The sequence below is a fragment of the Triticum aestivum genome, chromosome 5A (assembly GCF_018294505.1).
Source record: "Triticum aestivum cultivar Chinese Spring chromosome 5A, IWGSC CS RefSeq v2.1, whole genome shotgun sequence".
NCBI classification, from domain to species: Eukaryota; Viridiplantae; Streptophyta; class Magnoliopsida; order Poales; family Poaceae; genus Triticum; species Triticum aestivum.
Genome location: NC_057806.1, coordinates 148,788,942 through 148,810,471, shown reverse-complemented (window position 1 = coordinate 148,810,471; position 21,530 = coordinate 148,788,942). Strand labels below are relative to the sequence as shown.

Genomic DNA, 21,530 nt, shown 5'->3' with positions numbered 1-21,530 from the left:
GTACCAATCCAGCAGGAGACAACGCAACAAGCCACCGAATACCTGCACAAACAAACACCAACCTTACACCCGACGCGATAAAGGGGTTGTCAATCCCTTCACAGTTATTTGCAACGTGAGATCTGATAGATATGGATAAATGGTAAAGTAATATTTTTGGTATTTTGTTTATGGAGCGAAAAGTAAAAGATATCAAAGAAAGTAAATCGAAAACTAAATTTGTAGATCGGAAACTTATATGATGGAAAATAGACTCGGGGGCCATAGGTTTCACTAGAGGCTTCTCTCAAGATAGAAATTATTACGGTGGGTGAACAAATTACTGCCAAGCAATTGATAGAAAAGCGCAAAGTTATGACGATATCTAAGGCAATGATCATGAATATAGGCATCACGTTCGTGTCAAGTAGACCGAAACGATTCTACATCTAATACTATTACTCCACACATCGACCGCTATCCAGCATGCATCTAGAGTATTAAGTTCATAAAGAACAGAGTAACACCTTAAGCAAGATGACATGATGTAGATGAAGTAACTCAAACAATATGATGAAAACCCCATCTTTTTATCCTCGATGGCAACAATACAATATGTGTCAGTTCCCCTTTTGTCACTAGGATCGAGCACCGCAAGATTGAACCCAAAGCTAAGCACTTCTCCCATTGCAAGAAAAACTAATCTAGTTGGCCAAACCAAATCGATAGTTCGAAGAGACTTGCAGAGATATCAAATCATGCATATAAGAATTCAGAGGAGATTCAAATAATATTCATAGATAAGCTGATCATAAATCCACAATTCATCGGATCTCGGCAAACACACCGCAAAAGAGTATTACATCGAATAGATCTCCAAGAACATCAAGGAGAACTTTGTATTGAGAATCAAAGAGAGAGAAGAAGCCATCTAGCTACTAGATATGGACCCGTAGGTCTGTGGTAAACTACTTACGCTTCATCGGAGAGGCAATGGTGTTGATGTAGAAGCCCTCCATGATCGAATCCCCCTCCGGCAGGATGCCGAAAAAGGCCCCAAGATGGGATCTCACGGGTACAGAAGATTGCGACGGTGGAAAATTGGTTTTGTGGCTCTCTTGGAAGTTTTTGGGGTATTTGAGAATATATAGGAGGTAGATCTAGGTCAGGGGGTCACCGAGGGGCCCACAAGGTCGGGGGGCGAGCCCTACCCTCTGGGCGCACCCTGCACCCTTGTGGCCGCATCATGGCTCTTCTAACTAGCAATCCAAGTCTCTTGGGTGTCTTCTGGTCTAAGAAAAATCATCGCAAGAGTTTTATTCCGTTTGGTATTTCTTTTCTGCGAAACTCTAAAACAAGGAAAAAACAAAAACTGGCACTGGCTCTAGGTTAGTAGGTTAGTCCCCAAAATCATATAAAATAGCATATTAATGCATATAAAACATCCAAAACAAATAATATAATAGCATGGAACAATAAAAAATTATAGATACATTGGAGACGTATCAAGCATCCCCAAGCTTAATTCCTGCTCGTCCTCGAGTAGGTAAATGATAAAAACAGAATTTTTGATGTGGAATGCTACCTAACATATTTATTCATGAAGTTCTCTTTACTGTGGCATGAATGTTCAGATCTGTTAGATTCAAAACAAAAGTTTAATATTGACATAAAACAATAATACTTCAAGCATACTAACAAAATAATTATGTCTTCTCAAAATAACATGGCTAAAGAAAGCTTATCCCTACAAAATCATATAGTCTGGCTATGCTCCATCTTCATCACACAAAATATTCAAATCATGCACAACCCCGATGACAAGCCAAGCAATTGTTTCATACTTTTAACATTCTCGAACTTTTTCAACTTTCACGCAATACATGAGCGTGAGCCATGGACATAGCACTATAGGTGGAATAGACAGTAGTTGTGGAGAAGACAAAAAGAAGGGGATAGTCTCACATCAACTAGGCGTATCAACAGGCTATGGATATGCCCATCAATAGATATCAATGTGAGTGAGTAGGTATTGCCATGCAACGGATGCACTAGAGCTATAAGTTTATGAAAGCTCAAAAAGAAAACTAGTGGGTGTGCATCCAACTTGCTTGCTCACAAAGACCTAGGGAATTTTGAGGAAGCCCATCATTGGAATATACAAGCCAAGTTCTATAATGAAAAATTCCCACTAGTATATGAAAGTGATATCATAGGAGACTCTCTATCATGAAGAACATGGTGCTACCTTTGAAGCACAAGTGTGGCAAAAGGATAGTAACATTGTCCCTTCTCTCTTTTCTCTCATTTATTTGTCGAGCCATTTCTCATTTTTTGGCCTCTTATATATATAATCTTATATATATATATATAAACACTATTCTGATCACGGGATCAGAATAATATTCTGATCACAACCTGACATGCCCCGCCAGTAGTACGTTGAACTTCCCTGTGAATTAGGTTGAACTTCCGCCAACATTGCCCAAATGGGGCTTGCGATATACCGTCGGAAATCTATGGACACCAATATCATGAGCCAACTTAAATTTTTGGCAAAATATAAGCAGTTTAAGAGCAGTTTTGAAAATCGTTTTTTCTTCGCACAAAAACGTGAATCGTATTTTCGATCGCATTACTAAACCGTTTATCGGAATGAGGCATATAATATGGCGTTGGAAAGCTGATGCAAAACCGCTCCTTCCACATGTTGAAAGTTTTCTATAATTCCGTTTGGTTAAAGAGTAATTTGAAAAAACGTAAAATTTCATAAACCGAACAGCTGAGTTCCTTTTTTTGATGTCATTTCTAAACGGATAATCCAATGGAGGCATATGATACAACATTGGAAAGCTTATAAAAATGCACTACTTTTCATCTTGAATGTTTTTTTTCTAATTTTGAATGGTTTAAGAGTAATTTAGAAAATGGTCCAAGTCCTACCGAGTTCGTATTTTCGAGCTAATTTTTTAACCGTTCGTCCGAATGCAGCAAATGATATGGCGTTGGAAAGCTTGAAAAAATGCGAAACTTTTTGGTATGTATTGTTTCTCCCAATTATTTACAGTTTTAAGTCAGTTTCGAAAATGGCGAAAAACGCATTTTCGCCGTATTTTCTAGAAACTTAATCGGAATGGGGCAAATAATATACCGCTGAAAAGCTACGGAAAATTTTCATGTTGATGGTTTTCTCTGATTCCTCTAGCCGTTTTCAAGTAATTTCGAAAACGGCTGGATCATGCGTTCTGCCTTTATCGCGAAACAGATTCTTCAAAAATGCACCGCGTGAAGAACCTGAACTTCTCGGCGCGTGTACCTGAACTTCACTCTATTTTTCACGTGATTTTTTTGCTTGTAGCTCTCCATCCACTCACTGGAATTGAGCAGGTGATATACCGATGGGAAACTGTTGTAAACATGCAACTTTCCCGTGTTGATCATTTTTTCATACTCGCGACAATTTTAAAAGTTTTTCATCTCAAATTCATTCACTATATTAGTCGAACTTCGTGTTGTTTTCACGTTGAACTTCTGTGACAAATTTTTGTTTTTAATTTCCCCATCAATTTCGTCAGTGTTACACAAATGATATTCTCTTTGTACAAACCTCTCTCATAATATATTTTTTAACTTTCTCCGACCGAGGACTTGAACTTGCACAAATGATATTCCTGCCATTTTGAAGCAAATTAGAAAATGACGAGATCATGATTTCTTCCTTCATTGCGAACGGAAACACACTGCATGAAGTAGTTGAACTTCTGGAGCATGTATGTTTGAAGCTCACTCTGTTTTTGACGTGCTATTTTTTGCAGTGCGTGAAGTAGTTGAACTTCTCGGGCATGTCTGTTTGAACTTCACTTTGTTTCACTTTAATTGTTTTTTTCTTATATGAAATAGACACCATGTACTACGTGAACTTCTGGTTATTATCACTTTGAACTTCTCTCTGGTTACATGGTGAACCTCTCTCACAAGAATTTTTTGAACATCTAAATACACGGTGAACATCTAAATACACGGTGAACTTTTTGTATTTTGTACATCTAAATACACGGTGAACCTCTCTCACAAGAATTTTTTGAACTTTTCCTCGCCGAGCACTTGAACTTCTAGCAACTTTTTTTTCGTTTATGGGTTGTTTTTAGAAGTGCAAAAATGGTGTTGTGTTTTTTATTTTTTGAATAGGTAAATCCTAGGTTTTAATAAACTCCGAACTTCTCTGTTATTTCAATTTGAACTTCACCTTTTTATATTTTGAGTAAAGAATAGTATTCGATTTTTATACGGAAATACAAGGTGAACCTCTCTCACAAGAATTTTTGAACTTCTCCGGACAAAGCAATTGAACTTGTTTCAACAAATCTTTTAAGCTTTTAGTTCTCGCGACATTTTATGCATTTTTTGCTTTTCGGCGAAATGGCCTAGGTGTTCCCTTTTTTCATATGATGATTTTTCTTCTACACGTGGTACACGTGAACTTCGGAATTTTTGAAACAAGAACTTCGCGTGCTATTAATTTCAAGAGTTTTCTGTTTTCATTTTTTGCGTACTTTTTCACGCGTGTTTTGGAAAAACTATCCTGCTTGTAAGAATGTTTTTGCTTTTGCTTTTCATTTGAACTTCTATGCTTTATGTGTATTGTGTTTGTTTTTGCCAAAAGCTACCTTTTTGTGTGCTATTATTTAACAAAACGTGATCTTCTACCCGAATTATAAGTACATTTTTCTCCAAAGCGGATGGGATTCACATAAGGAAGAGTTGCGGAAACAAACAAAACACATTGGACTTGAACACATAATGAAGAAGATCAACACAGCCGTACTAATTACCGAAAAAAATTATGGTCTCCATTTCTTGACGTACTGGATACTTCCAATACATGACCTTCTAGTTAGGTAATGGGAAACGTCCTAGTTATGTAACAAATATCGAACCACTCAATTATTTAAATTTGAACTTCTAGGTCTTTTTGAAAAGAGTGAAAATTTATTTTTATAAACTTTTAAAACTGCTTGGTTTATTTAATTTGACCTTGTTGGTATTGTAACAAACATTCAACATCTCCGTTATTTAAATTTGAACCTCTATGGTTTTTTAGAAAAGAGGAAAATCCATTTTTTATAAATTTTGAACTATAGTATTTTTTAAAATTTTGAACTTCTTAGTATATTTTTTGGTAACGAGGAATCCATGTTTCATATTAAACATCAAACTGCTCCGCTATTTAAATTTGAACATCTTGGTTTTTTGACCTTCTCTATTATTTTATATTTAAACTTGTAAGTGTTTTCAATTTGACCTTCTTGGTTTTTTTAATAAACATCGAACTTCTCAGTTAGATAAATTTGAACCTCTAGGATTTCTTAAAGATGGGGAAAAGCCATTTTGTAAAATAAAATTTGGACTTCTATATTTTTATAATGTTTTTAGAAATGTTAAAAATTCCTTTAAACATTGAGTTACTTCTTTTTATTTTTTTCACTTGATTTTCTTCGTGTGAAAATACCATAGTTATTTACGTCAACTTTTAACAGTGAAGGTTCAGACCTCTCTCTCACATAAAAGAATTTTATTTTTTTAAGTTTTGTAAGTGTTCTACTTTTTCCAAATTTTACTCACTCTTTGTTTCAAAAGTTTGGATTTTTGTTCCATGGACTAGCTGGTTTCACCATGAACTTCCATTTTCTTTACAAGTTTACAAACATTACACAGACGGCCAGAGTTGCAATTGTAAGTACATACTAAAGAAACTGGTTCCATTATCTTTAAAGATGAACACTTTGAAGAGGACACTGGCTAAATGGGTAAAATGGGGCCAAATGGCAATGCGGTGGAGCTATTCACCACCACACATTTTTTGTCCTCTCGTCATTGTACGTGTTCTCTCACACTTTGATTGTCTTTTTTCTTCTTCTCTCCTAGGATGATTAAATCTAGCATTGCCGTAGCAACTAGGAAGATGCATAAATACCATCACGCGGGACAGTGATGTTGAGGGCCTCCTATATCTTGTACTGAGGAATTCTGCTCTCCAATCTAGGCTCTGGCGAAAAGATCAAATCCCCGATATGAGTCCAATTGCAAGGTGACATGGTTGTCAACATGTGAAAAAGAACAAACATATACACTGCACCGGACTCACCTGTTTTTGTTGGGGGTCGACGAGATCTGCCAATACGGGGATAGGGGAGTTCTTGGGTGCCGCCGAGAACCGGGCGCGGATAGCCCTTGTCCGGCTCACCGAGGTCGTTGTAGTAGTCATAGAGGTACACACGGTCCCACTCCTTGTACTTTCTGGTTATGTCGTCGCCTCGGAGATTGTTGAGTTCATCTTTGATGGTTTTGCACCAAAAGTGCAGCATTTTGCTGGGCAAATAGGTCTGAAAAATAGCGAGAAAATGAAGTGACAGATAAACAAAAACAAAACCTATGAGAAGCAGGACTACTCAGTCCCCCAAACCCAGGCAGGCAGGTGCTCTGGGATTGAAAACAGGACTAATACCAATTAACCCGTGAGAAAAACATATTTCAGTTTGTTTGCTTGTGATCTGTTTCTGAAGACAAGTTTATATGTCTGTCTCCCAATCCCCTGATCATCAGGGGAACCTTAAACATAGTTATTTTTCCTTTTGGTAAACAATAGAAAAGTTGGCATCTTGCTATAAGATCTAACGACTAGCTAGTTGTGGGTCGAGAGATTCAGATATGTGCGGGGATGGGTGATTCTTGTCCAGAAAAAAGCCTATTAAGCTATCAAACTGATGAAACCTGCAACTTGTTGTTTTATAATTGTAATAATACTGGTAACTTGTACGAACCAGTCCGTTATATCTATGAATAAAACTCTTAAGATGAGTTCAGTCAGTAGGGATGGCAGCGGAGCAGTCCATGCCGGCGCGTGCGAGCAGTCCATGTTCTACTCATGCTCTGTATCTCCCTCTGTTCTTGCTTATCCATCAAAATCAAGGCGTCGACTTCGTTAGGAGGAAGAAAATAGCATTAGCATTAGCTAGAAAGACTACATCTTGCGTCTTTAGGCTAGCGGATCTTCACACAGCAGCAGCTAGGACGAGATGGTGTGCACCTTGTGATCCGGATCCTCGAAAGTAACCTTCCTCGAGAAGGTCGAGCTGGCCTTTGCCAGAAGGTCAACCAGCAGCGGTTGGGGAAAGCAGACGAGTTGGGGGCATCGCGACGGTGGACGGACACGATGTGGAGCAGCCGCAACGAGAAGAAGAGAGGGCGCGGCGATGGAGTGCAGGGTCGGGGTTCCGATGCCTAGCATTGACGGCAGCAGGATCCAGCAAAGATCACTAGAGGAAGAGAAGGAGAAGAGGAAGGGATTGACAGGATTTGCGCCGGCAGCAAGAAAGGGACTGCGTGGGGAGGCGGCCATGGACTGCGTGCCAGGATGATGGTGCTCGAGGATCCCCGGCGGCGGCGACGATTGGGCCGCGGAGGAGCATGCGGCCATGGCGGAAGTGCGGCAACAGGTTCCCGGTGGTGTTTGGCTTCATAAGTAATTCATGAGCCACCTTCCTTGAGATGATCTATTCTAGTTTTAGACGCACTACTTTCCCATTGCTCTGAACCCCTGTCACATTTCGTTTCAAGCAACTAACGGTTGCCTATCCGCTTGAAACTCCTTATTTCACCTTCTTAATTTACTCTGGATGAGTTTCTTGAATTTCAACTCGAGAGGTGACTCTATACCTCGTTCACTGAGATAGCCCCTAGGTACCTAACATGTATTGAGCTTCGTACTTCACGAGTTTCCCCCTTACATTTCTCGTAAGTATGATGGAGACCCCGAAGGAAGAATGACGACTTCATCATGATTACCTGAAGCCAATATATGAAGACATCAATGCTATGGACCGACCTCTTTGAGAAGAGCAACCAAGACCGAGAAGACTCGTTAGAACTTCGTAACCGGACCTTTCCCCCCTTACTCCATACCTTAAATCTCGGGACGAGATTTCTTGTAGTGGAGGAGAATTGAGACACCTGGATATTTATGCTACAGTAATCCTGTGCTAATGATGACACGTCACCATTGTTATTGTGATAATCTCGCTTAGATTCTAATCGGTTTAAATTCAAATTTAAATTAAATTCAAAAAAATAAAAGTTTTTGAATGTTAAAACTAAAATGTGCAAGCTATGGCAAATAATTCATAAGTATTATTGGTGGTGAAACCAAACTTTTATAAAAGGTTTAAATGCATTAAAATGTTTAAAACAGTGTCTTAAACAATTATGTAAATGCCTTTTATAATTTCTAAAATAACAAACTAATTTATTTGAGTACCAAGCTTTTTGTGCCAGAGGTATAAATAGTAAATACTAATTTAGAAACAAGGTTCGCATTTTACTTAAACTAAGTTAGGGTGTAAATAAATAAATAAAAAGAAAAACATATCACTAACAAAAATTAAAGTAAAAAAAAAGAAAACACCTTTACCCCTGGGCCAAATGGCCCAGCTGGCCTCACTGGCCAAACCAGGCCAGCCCACCAGTGCCACCTCCCTCCCTCCTGTGTTCACCAGGGGAGGACGTGGGCACCGGCGATGGCTGCCACGGCAGAGGGCATCGCCGTGGCGCCCATCCGCCACCCCCCGGCGCCTACTTAACCGGCGCACCTCTCTCCACGGAAACCCAAGGCCACCCTGTTCCCCTTCCTCCCTCTCCTCATGCCCTCGTTTGCACGATCCCGCATCTCACCGCGCGTGGTCATCGCCTTGTCATCGTCGTCCCCATGGTTGGCTGCATCCCTGCGCTGCGCCACCACGTCCTGGAGCTTCGTCGCCCTCGCCTTCGTCTCCCTCACCACTGGATCGAGCCCGGGGCCTTGCATCGCGCCGTTTCCTACTTCGTCTTCTTCCTTGGATCACCATCACCGTTCGTCGTCGATCTTCTCCAACGCCGGCCACCACGAGCCCTCCCCGATCCCACTCGTGCACACCTACAGGCTCCCGGTGAGCCGCGCATCCCTTCCCCCTTTTCTCCTCTATTCCCGTTGCCGAACATCACCCATAGCCGCCGCCGGCCATAGCCCCTGTCGACGCGCTCCCCGACCTGTCGTCGCGCCCACAACATCGCCTACACGCGCCAATGACAGCGCCTCCGCGTGCACCCGCGTTTCCCTTGGCCGCTCCCCTTACCCGCTGTGTTCCCCTGCTTGGGGTCGTCACACCCTGGCTCTGTACCGGCGTGCCTGCACGTCCATGGCCGCGCGTTGTGCGCATGCTTGCCGGCGCCCGATGCTCGCTGCTACTTTGCTCTACTGCTGCGCTGCTGCTGCGGCCGCCTACAGCTGCCTAGTGCCACGCCCACCCGCTACAGCCGCATGCGCCTCGCCTCCGCCTGCCCCCGCCGCCGAGTCTCGCCCACTGCGCGCCAGCATCCGGCCGCCACCACTCGCCGATGCTGCCTCATAAGGGCCTCGCGCCCACGCTGCCGTTGCTTCTTGTTGCTCATAACCACTACTGCTACTCTTTGCAACTCCGTTGCTACTGCCGCTGCTTACTGAACTGCTAGCTACTGTAGCTACTAGCTAGCTTTGCTAAATCTGCAATGACTAACCCTCTAGACAGCCTCTAAACTGCGTTTAAACAACTGTTAACAAGATTGAAAGAAATATGGGAAGGTAGTATACTTGACAAACTCCATTTTATCCCACTGGACCAAATACATTTGATGCATGGTTTAAGTCCTATGAAAATCACAAAATGCTATCTTCTGATAATATTTAACCTCTAGCATTGTGTGTTGTGTGCTGTGTGTGTATGCTGCGTGGTGTGTCTGAGTGTGCCGTGTGAGTGCACGTGTGTGTGAGTGTGTGCGGCCGGCCCAAATTAGTTAGGTCTAATTTAATTAGCTAGATTAGTCCTAGGATTAATTCCATTGTTTAGTTAGTATGAGTTTAGTGCTAGATTAGCCTAATAGCCTATGACATGTGGCCCCATTCTAATCTAGACACTAATTTAATTTAGATGCCTATGACATGTGGGCCATATCTCACCTTTGACCAGTCAAAGTAAAATGGTTGACCAGCCCCTTGGGTCCCACTGTCATACACATAGGCTAGGAAATTATTAGGTAACAAATGCACACTCTGCCTTTAGTTCGATTTAAACAATTCAATTTTTTTTCAGAAAATGAATTTAGACTTTAAAAATTAATATAAAATAATCCGTATCTCGGATGAAAATACCTTGTACATGGAAATTGCTTAGAACGACGAGACAAATCTGAATACGCAGCCCATTTGTCCGCCACACATCCCTAGCATAGAGAGCACACAACTTTTCCCCTTCAGTCCGTTTGTCCGAAAACGCCGAACACCGGAAATATTTACCCGGATGTTTCCCCCCTTCGCCGGTATCACCTATCGCTGTGATAGGTTACCCCTAGCACGACGTATTGTGGCGTCTTGCGTTCTGTTGTTTTGATTGCTCTATTATTTATTGTGTTCCCCCTCCGTTACTTCTTTCCGGTAGACCCCGAGACTGCCGGCGACCCCAGTTCGACTACGGTGTTGACGACCCCTCTCTCTTGCCAGAGCAACCAGGCAAGCCCCCCCTTTTGATCACCAGATATCGCATACTCTTCTCTCTACTGCTTGCATTAGAGTAGTGTAGCATGTTACTGCTTTCCATTAATCCTATTCTGATGCATAGCCTGTCATTATTGCTACAACTGTTGATACCTTACCTGCAATCCTAAATGCTTAGTATAGGATGCTAGTTTACCATTAGTGGCCCTACATTCTTGTCCGTCTACCATGTTATAATGTCGGGCCGTGATCACTCGGGAGGTGGTCATGGGTATATACTTATACATAATATATGATACTTGTGGTGACAAAAGACGGGTCGGCTCGAGGAGTACCCGTAGTTGATTCACGAATTGGGGGCTGGAAGGACATACTTTCCCGATAGCCCTCTGTGTGGATCTTTGTGGCGAAACGACAGGGCAGGTTGAGACCACCTAGGAGAGATGTGGGCCTGGCCTTGGTCGGCGTTCGCGGTTATTTCAAGATAACACGTTTAACGAGATCTTGGTATTTGATCTGAGTCTGGCCACTGGCCTATACGCACTAACCATCTACGCGGGGACAGTTATGGGCACTCGACGTCGTGGTATCAGCCGAAGCCTTCATGACGTCAGCGACTGAGGTCGCGCGCCGGATTGGACCGTAAGCCTGGTCTTGTATTAAGGGGGCTGGTTCTGCTTCCGGTCGAGTACGCAACGTGAAGGTGTGCAATGGGCGATGGGCCCAGACCCCTGCGCCATAGGATTTAGACCGGCGTGCTGACCTCTCTGTTGTGCCTAGGTAGGGTCGTGACGTGTTGATCTTTCGAGGCCGGGCATGACCCAGAAAAGTGTGTCCGGACAAAGGGGATGGAGCGTGTTGGGAAATGTGGTGCACCCCTGCAGGGAAGTTAATCTATTCGAATAGTCGTGATCTTCGGTAACATGACGACTTGGAGTTGTACCTTGACCTTATGACAACTAGAACCGGATACTTAATAAAATACACCCTTTCATGTGCCAGATACAACCCGGTGATCGCTCTCTCACAGGGCGACGAGGGGAGGATCATCGGTTAGGATTATGCTATGCGATGCTACTTGGTGAACTTACCATCTACTCTCTTCTCCCGCTTCAAGATGGAGGTTACCAGAAGCGTAGTCTTCGAAAAGACTAGCTATCCCCCTCTTATTCCGGCATTCTGCAATTCAGTCCACATATGATACCCTTAATCCATTTGATACCAATGCATAGATATGTAGTGTAGCTCCTTGCTTGCGAGTTCTTTGGATGAGTACTCACAGTTGCTTTTCTCCCCCTTTTCCCCTTTCCTATACCTGTTTGCTGCGACCAGATGTTCGAGTCTAGGAGCCAGACGCCACTGCTGATGACGAAGACTACTACTCGGGAGGTGCCTACTACTACGTGCAGCCCGCTGACGACGACCAGGAGTAGTTTAGGAGGATCCCAGGCAGGAGGCATGCGCCTCTTTCGATCTGTAACCCAGTTTGTGCTAGCCTTCTTAAGGCAAACTTGTTTAACTTATGTCTATACACAGATATTGTTGCTTCCGCTGAATCGTCTATGATCGAGCTCTTGTATTCGAGCCCTCGAGGCCCCTGGCTTGTAATATGATGCTTGTATGACTTATTTTATTTGTAGAGTTGTGTTGTGATATCTTCCTGTGAGTCCCTGATCTTGATTGTACACGTTTGTGTGTATGATTGGTGTATGATTGAATTGTGGGCGTCATAAGTTGGTATCAGAGCCGACTGCCTGTAGGAATCCCCCTTCCACACTCCTTGGCTAAAGTCGAGTCTAGACATTACAAAACTTTTACTAACATGGCTTTGTGTCTTACGGGCACACGTCGCCATTTGGGTGGTATTAGGATCTTTTACTCCTCATCTATACTCTGGGACTCTAATCTTTATTCTATTCGGGTTAAATGATTTTACTAAATCTGACTCTAGGTTCTCGTAACTACTTTCTCCCGGAGAGCCCCTTATCACAGATGATCGCCTACTGCGCCAGAAGATTTCGAAGATACTCTATCATGTTCTCCCGAGACACTTGTGCCCACCGCTTTTGCAAATTCCCTACCACTGTTATATCCTTATGGATAACTGCATACACCTGCCATTCTTACATTCAATCACACTGATCTTGTTATTACAAGGTGCAACGAACTGCTCTCCGTTCTTCCGAGAATCCTTTGAGCTTACTGCCTTATACTTCTTTGCCACAAGAATACCCCTACGGATAATTCCTTGCACTTATCAAGTATCCGCTCATTCTCAATTGTTCAGTTGTTTCACATAAGCCTTTGAAATACTATTTGATCTTTCGAAAATCCTCAACAGCCTGTTGTTCTTGAAATTCTTGCTTGCTCGCATTATGGTTAATCCCATAAGTATAGTAATCTTATTGGCATCCTTTGTCACTATCATTTTTGAGTCCATTGATTCAATAAGTTGTGAATGTTCACAATCATCAGTCAAATCCTAGGATTATCCTTCCGGCCCAGACGTCATCTGGGTATGATCTGGTTCTTGACCAATCAATGCCTTGATCAGTTGTGCTTATAAGTCTATTGAACTTATTCATTTTCGATCAGAACGATTGCTTCTGATCCCTTTGTTTGGAAATCATAAAATTTCTTTGCTTTAAGCTTTGAATTAGTTAGTTGTTTCTATAATCTGATGCGTTTTGCATTATTTCTTCTTCTAGTTGAACATATATGCTCACATCAGATTCTTGGCGGTCCGCCAGATCGTTTGGTGGATTATTATCCGACCGTCCCTGGATATTCTCAAAACCTTGAGTTCTTCCCCTGATACATAATGCCTTTGGTAAATTGTATCATTTGCCTTGTCAACCATGCTCTACTTTCAAGCTTGTATTATTTACTCCTGACGATATGTTTCTATGATGCCCTGATGGGTGGAACCTATGCCTTCCTTAATCTGTGTGAACCCGAAAGATTTCACGGGTCATACTTATCTGGTATTGCACCAGGTAAAACTTTCAACAACTAATGACATTTTCCAAAAGCTATAGGTGAATGGAAGGTTATGCATTGAAGAAGTGGGAGTCAACCTTAAACTTGTGTTCATGCCCATGGACACGGTGTGGAACTTATCATGGAAGCTTCTTACGGATCAATACCCCAATCCAACCTTTACTTTGATCTACCATTGAGTATTACACTCTCGTATCTCGAGATTATCGTGGAACTACATAACTTCTTATGGTTTCTTCATGAACTGTTATTTCTCACCGATTCCAGTTTTCCTGGGTTCTGGTTGTCGTCAACCGAGAACACCAAATAGTGAATCGGGTCCGCACTCTGATTCAATAACTCTAAGTAATTTTCGTTGCTTACGAGTTAATAATACTTCAAGTCATCCCAAGCCTGATCGGCTATATCATTATCGTGCTAAATTTTAACTGTGCTTCCTGGCCCTTCTCCCTGTAGCAAAATTTTCGATGATGAGCTAAGCTTACGTCGATCTTCCTCGTCTTATCGTTCACCTCGAACAACAAGCTTGATTCTGAGTTGATGTCGTACCCGTGGTTCCAAAAACCTTTCGCTTCACCATTCCTTTGACTTGATGTCATCGCCGATCGATTACATCTTGAAATCTCTCGACTGCTATGTCGTGATCATCATTAGCATTCTGAGCTCTTCCAGGATATCAATCGAATTCATGATGAGAAATACCATCCTTGCCCTCGACGAATTGTGTTATCATCGTCCACTTTATTTCCTTCCTTCCAACACAAACTTGATTGTATTTTGTGTTATTCCTTGAGTTCCCTGCTATCCAGCATTTGTTCTTCTTTACCTTGGAATATTACCACCTTTTAAGACAAGATGTCGTGGGAAATTTCACCACCTCTTGAGAACTCTTAATACAAGTGATACTTCTCACCATCATCATTCCTTCTTGGTCCCCGTGTTATTTATAGCCAGAATGCCGACAAATGAACTATGATGTGTGAGTTCAAAACTTCTAGTACCCCTATTGCTTTGAAGTTAATGGTTGACATTTCATTCTTAGACCATTGGTTACCGAATCACCATTATAACATCGGTCATGCTACCTAAGCCCATATCTCGGGTGCAACTTTCAACCAATGTTTAAGTGTGTATGTTTTTCCTCGAGCATACATCATTATACCATTTTGATTTGACAAATGTTATCTCCTTGTTCACATAATTGGGGAGATCCATCTTTTGAAAATCTCGATGGATTGTCACCGAGTCCATCAGCCATCTCCTCACCCTCTCCCTATTTTAATGATGAACTCTTGTTTTGGAACTCGTTTCCATAGTTCATTTCCCTAAGAACCTTACAATGTCATCTCGACAATTTCTGTTGCACCTTTCTTCTCAGGCATCCTGAGTCTGAGGTATCATGCCACCAATCATATCTGAATCTCGGTCAGACATGATGGTTGGAACATAATTCCAGGAGTTATAACATTAGTCTTTGACCCGATAAAGTGATGTCATGCCTAGCACACCTGGTCGGAGGACCTATTGTTATAGTTTCCATTTTTGTAAGGTTATCCATTCTTCCATGAGGAAATTGTAAGACTTATTCTATATGTTTTTACTGATGGATCCTTTGTGTATCCATAGCCTGATCTTTACCTGTTGGCTATGTCAATGCTATCTCGAAGCATGTCTATGGTACTCCGATTTTCAACAAGAACATTTGAAGCCCAATGTTAAATGTTTCCTGCTCAATTATCCAAACACCGCTGTATGGGTAATGTCATGAAATTTCTCTCCTCTTACCTAAAGAGTTTTCTACATTATATCCTGTCATGGATATCGTGATCTGCTTGTCCTTGGGAAGGATATATCCTTGAATATGTGTTTAAACACATTTTCCTTTCCATTGTTTTGTTTAAACTGATAATCATATTTTTCATTCCATTGTTTGGTTTAACCTTTCTTGTGATCTATATGATCTAAGCAGCAATATTCTTCTGCTTATGTAAACACCTAGGAGCACAATCGTGTCGGTAAGACCCTGTTACTATTGTTGATGACATTCCGGTAGCCACCGATGGATGAGAACTTTGCCTATTGGTCCGCCTCGTTCAATGAGCAGGAAAATGGTTCTCTTCGTCCGTCGCCCTTGGTACCGATGTTGTTGCCGACATAACTGGCAGTCTATCCTCTGACATGCCTTGCTATCATGACCTTGCATGATGTCACCACTCCTCCTACTTTTAACCCACATGGTGTGCCCATAGCCCACAATTCCACAAGATCAAAGCCTGACTCTTATGTATACCCCTGTTGCCAAAGATATTTCTCGCATTTGGCTTCATAAGTAATTCACGAGCCACCTTCCTTGAGATGATCTATTCTAGTTTTAGACGCAATACTTTCCCATTGCTCTGAACCCCTGTCACATTTCGTTTCAAGCAACTAACGGTTGCCTATCCGCTTGAAACTCCTTATTTCACCTTCTTAATTTACTCTGGATGACTTTCTTGAATTTCAACTCGAGAGGTGACTCTATACCTCGTTCACTGAGATAGCCCCTAGGTACCTAACATGTATTGAGCTTCGTACTTCACGAGTTTCCCCCTTATATTTTTCGTAAGTACGATGGAGACCCCGAAGGAAGAATGACGACTTCATCATGATTATCTGAAGCCGATAAATGAAGACATCAATGCTATGGACCGACCTCTTCGAGAAGAGCAACCAAGACCGAGAAGACTCGTTAGAACTTCGTAACCGGACCTTTCCCCCCTTACTCCATACCTTAAATCTCGGGACAAGATTTCTTGTAGTGGAGGAGAATTGTGACGCCCTGATATTTAAGCTACAGTAATCCTGTGCTAATGATGACACGTCAGCATTGTTATTGTGCTAATCTCGCTTAGATTCTAATCGGTTCGAATTCAAATTTAAATTAAATTCAGAAAAATAAAAGTTTTTGAATGTTAAAACTAAAATGTGCAAGCTATGGCAAATAATTCATAAGTATTATTGGTGGTGAAACCAAACTTTTATAAAAGGTTTAAATGCATCAAAATGTTTAAAACAATGTCTTAAACAATTATGTAAATGCCTTTTATAATTTCTAAAATAACAAGCTAATTTATTTAAGTACCAAGCTTTTTGTGGCAGAGGTATAAATAGTAAATACTAATTTAGAAACCAGGTTCGCATTTTACTTAAACTAAGTTAGGGTGTAAATAAATAAATAAAAAGAAAAACGAATCACTAACAAAAATTAAAAAAAAAAAAGAAAACCCCTTTCCCCCTGGGCCAAATGGCCCAGCTGGCCTCACTGGCCAAACCAGGCCAGCCCACCAGTGCCACCTCCCTCCCTCCTCTGTTCACCAGGGGAGGACGTGGGCACCGGCGATGGCCGCCACGGCAGAGGGCGTCACCATGGCGCCCATCCGCCACCCCCCGGCGCCTACTTAACCGGCGCCCCTCTCTCCACGGAAACCCTAGGCCACCCCGTTCCCCTTCCTCCCTCTCCTCACGCCCTCGTTTGCACGATCCCGCATCTCACCGCGCGCGGTCATCGCCTTGTCATTGTCGTCCCCGTGGTTGGCTGCATCCCTGCGCTGCGCCACCACGTCCTGGAGCTTCCCCGCCCTCGCCTTCGTCTCCCTCACCACTGGATCGAGCCCGGGGCCTTGCATCGCGCCGTTGCCTACTTCGTCTTCTTCCTCGAATCACCATCACCGTTCGCCGTTGATCTTCTCCAACGCCGGCCACCACGAGCCCTCCCCGACTCCACTCGTGCACACCTACAGGCTCCCGGTGAGACGCGCATCCCTTCCCCCTTTTCTCCTCTATTCCCATTGCCGAACATCACCCATAGCCGCCGCCGGACATAGCCCCTGTCGACGCGCTCCCCAATCTGTCGTCGCGCCCACAACATCGCCTACACGTGCGAACGACAGCGCCTCCGCGCGCACCCGCGTTTCCCTTGGCCGCTCCCCTGTCCCGCTGCGTTCCCCTGCTTGCGGTTGTCACACCCCCCCTCTGTACCCGTGTTCCTGCACGTCCATGGCCGCGCGTTGTGCGCATGCTTGCCGGCGCCCGATGCTCGCTGCTACTTTGCTCTACTGCTGCGGCCGCCTACTGCTGCCTAGCGCCACGCCCACCCGCTACAGCCGCATGCGCCTCGCCTCCGCCTGCCCCCGCCGCCGAGTCTCGCCCACTACACGCCAGCATCCGGCCACCACCACTCGCCGGCGCTGCCTCGTAAGGGCCTCGCGCCCGCGTTGCCGTTGCTGCTTGTTGCTCATAACCACTACTGCTGCTCTTTGCTACTCCGTTGCTACTGCCGCTGCTCACTGAACTGCTAGCTACTGTAGCTACTAGCTAGCTTTGCTAAATTTGCAATGATTAACCCTCTAGACAGCCTCTAAACTGCGTTTAAACAACTGTTAACAAGAGTGAAAGAAATATGGGAAGGTAGTATACTTGACAAACTCCATTTTATCCCACTGGACCAAATACATTTGATGGATGGTTTAAGTCCTATGAAAATCACAACATGCTATCTTCTGATAATATTTAACCTCTAGCATCGTGTGTTGTGTGCTGTGTGTTTATGCAGCGTGGTGTGTCTGAGTGTGCCGTGTGAGTGCACGTGTGTGTGTGAGTGTGTGTGGCCGATCCAAACTAGTTAGGTCTAATTTAATTAGCTAGACTAGTAAAATGCCCGTGCGTTGCCACGGGAAACAACAATGAAACATTGGTTTTGAAAATTCTTGCTCATCTATTATTGCGAAAAAATGAGTCTTTTCTTGTAAAGCCAACATTTGAGGTCAGCAAGACTTCATTAGGATTTTCACTTCCGAACTGGCCCTAATTTTTACCAGTAGAAGCTTTGGTGTTAACTTCATCCAAAAATATATTATACGATTGGATATGAGCTTATTTTCACCGATAATTGTTATGAAGCTACGCCACTCGCTGAAGCTGGTCTTTGGCAATCGATGGGCGGTCTTCGTCGCTCTGGTGACTCTTCAGGCTGAAGTGCAACCTTCTGAAGCGATGGGTCTGTCTGCGCGCCTCTTTCTTCTTCCTAGGGCTATGCCAACAAGGAGGTAGTGTTTCTTCTATTTGGGGCTATGTATGGCCTCGAGCCATACTGCCATAGCAACCTCGTTGCCTCAAGTGGCTCGTCCCCGACGGCAGCAAGATGCAACCTACACTGACGCAGGGACCTGATCATGTTTTTGTCTCTCAGTTTGAGGTCCTTTTTTGTAAAAGTCCATGGATTTGTTATGTATTTTCTTGTTTCTTTAGGGCCTAGATGTCATATGTGTTGTATCATGTTATTACGATGGTAATAAAACTTCGGGATCCCTCCCTGTTAAAATAAACTTTGACAATAACGCCTGTAAATAAATAATGTTTTTCACTTGTATACTCTGCATGTACTCTTACGTCAAGCTCCCACATAGATATAAAATTACAGACATGTGATATTCAATCACCAATTCTATTATTTGTCTAATGAAAATTTTTATTCTATTTTTCTTCTGGCTCTACGGACAATAGGAAGGTCACGGCAACCATACTGTTATACTCCGTATAACGTATCATCCTTACTACATGAAAAATGTGGTACATTACCACTACATCTACAATCCATATGACAAACAATAGTGGCCCGTAGCTCGTACAAGTGCAGTGTCCATGTTAGAAGGTTTAGCACACTTTCCTGCTCCATCCATGCTACAGTTGAGTACTGCAATATGAGTGGCAAAGTACAACCCTACAACTGTATTTCAAATAGGCATAAGAGAGAGAATATATTGCATTACTTCTGACCCTCCAGGAGTGTCTCTTTCTTGATGGTTCCAATAAATCGATATCCATGTTTGACTACTTCTATAAGAAATATAATGTTCCAATAAATTGGTATCCAGGTTTGACTACTCTTATAAGAAACTTACTTCATGTAGTGTGTAGACACTTGAAGAAACATGTGTTATCTCATTCCAAGAAATACTGGAAGACTAATAGACATAGCCCTAGGCTAGTTGAAGTGGTTTCTGAAAAAGAAAATCACGATATTACAAATTGAAGTTGTTCACAAGAGAAATATCAGTTTAATTTGACACAGAGTTACAATACTGGGGAAACTGGGATTTACAAAGTAACTTCGAACTAAATAATATAGCAAAATCAGGTTATAAGGATTGACTTATTTCTGTTCTGAAAAATCTACGCATCATGTAAAATGCTAAATAAGTGCAGAATTTGTACAGTTAGAAATAGCAGACTTGCGACACACTAATCAGATTATCATGATGGAGCTCAGACTTGTAAGGCATTATAGATGGCAACACTGTCCATGTGAGTGACACAACTTAATGTACCTTTGTTCAAACTTATAGTTTTGCAGGACATTATAAATGGCTTTAAAATCCAATTATGCTCTACCCTGCAAGCAGCCCACACTTGTGTTTGAACACAAATACCTCCTGGATGAACCAAGTCGCAGGATACACAAGCATCCAGATTATGGACGGATAATATAAAACATCTAGCTTGACAATGCACTTGTTCTTGGAGTAACCTGCAACAAAAACAACCATTCCTTTCCATCTACTATTAAATTTGAGACAGCGGTTTGCTCTGCTTCAGGTACTGCTATAGTGTAAGGATCGAGATTCTCTATGGTTCTTCCTTGTCTACAAATAGAAAAGAATAAGAAAAAAGTCCTGATCAATGCTATTGACAAAATTATGTGAAGTCCTTCTATCTCAGGCAAACTAACGGCGATGTTTCCCTACCACCATGATAGAGGAAGATAAATTAGGAACGTAAATAATCATCTTGCGTAAGCTGTGACTATAATCAAATATATTACCAAAGAACACAAAAGGCCCTGGGACGTCGTGTAAATTAAAGTGATCAAGGAATAAGCTATAAACTAATTAGGACCATCAACTTTTTATACTGGAAGAGTTCATCTCTTATTACCTCTTTGTCATCAAGCCCACCTGATTTGGTTTCATATATAGATTGGAGTAGCATCTTGATCTCAACTGCTAAATTACTGCAAGGGTAAGTTGACCAAGTCAGAAAAAACGCTGATAATTCCTTGAACATGGTAATGAATAAACTATAATGGAAATACGGAAATCAGTTAGTAGAAAATTAGTTTTATGAGGAGCAAAACATTTGTGAGCAAAACTGAGCTGCAGTTTATAAAGTTGCAGAATTAGAGAAAGAAAATGCTTTGAAATCGACATTTGTAATGAAGAAGTACTGAATATAAGCTGCAACTGTGAGATTGTTCACTTTGCATAGGTTTTACTTGTGCGTGCGGAGAATAATTTCAATTCCAGTTTATGGTTCATGTATATGGAACACCTTTAGCCCAGCACCCCACAATACTTGAGCGACCCACACATCAATCACCTTGTGTACTATCTTTAGAGTCACAAGCATATCTGCATGTAAGTGCTGCTAGTATCCTAATACAATAGCCAGGAATGACAACACCAAGTTCCCGATTGTCTTAACTGACAGACAACAATAGTTCCACTTCCACATGGTAGTTCAAGTTGACTGACCTAGTAATAGAATCAAACGATGTGCTCATAAGAATGATTTCTGTCAAGTCATGAGCAATTCTCTAAACTGGATTTCAAAGTTCACCAGAGCTTGGCTGAAAGACTGCAGTGCAGCGATGAGGACAGAGGAAGCTTCTTCTGTGTCCATGGGATCATCATCTTCAGTTTCTGATTCATCCTGTGACAAAGAGGGATTTCAGTGCGAGCAAGAAATTAAAGTGTATGTACAGACAAAAAAAACTATGCAAGGCTACAGATTCTGATGATACAAGATCAATTTACTTAAGCTCTTACACAAGAGCAGTGAAGGTCAAGGTGAACCTAAGGAAATATCATACTTGGCAAAAAAAAGTTGAAAGAAGACGATCAAATTAAAATCATGTAACTAAATACATAGAAGAATCTTCTTATAAATAAATCAG

General features: G+C 42.2%; 1 protein-coding gene and 2 long non-coding RNA genes across 3 annotated transcripts; 1 reads left to right on the top strand and 2 right to left on the bottom strand.

Annotated features, from left to right (window-relative positions):
- Positions 1-5,984: 5,984 nt before the first annotated feature.
- LOC123106761 (lipoxygenase 7, chloroplastic-like) lies at positions 5,985-7,456 on the bottom strand. The gene is made up of 3 exons (XM_044528827.1): positions 7,190-7,456; positions 6,125-6,362; positions 5,985-6,025 (listed from the first exon to the last, which is right to left on the bottom strand). The coding sequence occupies exons 1-3, from the start codon at positions 7,454-7,456 to the stop codon at positions 5,985-5,987; spliced, it is 546 nt and encodes a 181-aa protein (XP_044384762.1).
- Positions 7,457-16,872: 9,416 nt separating this feature from the next.
- Positions 16,873-18,941, top strand: LOC123102685 (uncharacterized). Its single transcript, XR_006449128.1, has 2 exons — positions 16,873-17,326; positions 18,479-18,941. It is a non-coding gene; the product is annotated as an uncharacterized lncRNA (long non-coding RNA).
- On the bottom strand, positions 18,922-21,520 carry LOC123102684 (uncharacterized). Its single transcript, XR_006449127.1, has 2 exons — positions 21,109-21,520; positions 18,922-20,588 (listed from the first exon to the last, which is right to left on the bottom strand). It is a non-coding gene; the product is annotated as an uncharacterized lncRNA (long non-coding RNA).
- Positions 21,521-21,530: the final 10 nt, after the last annotated feature.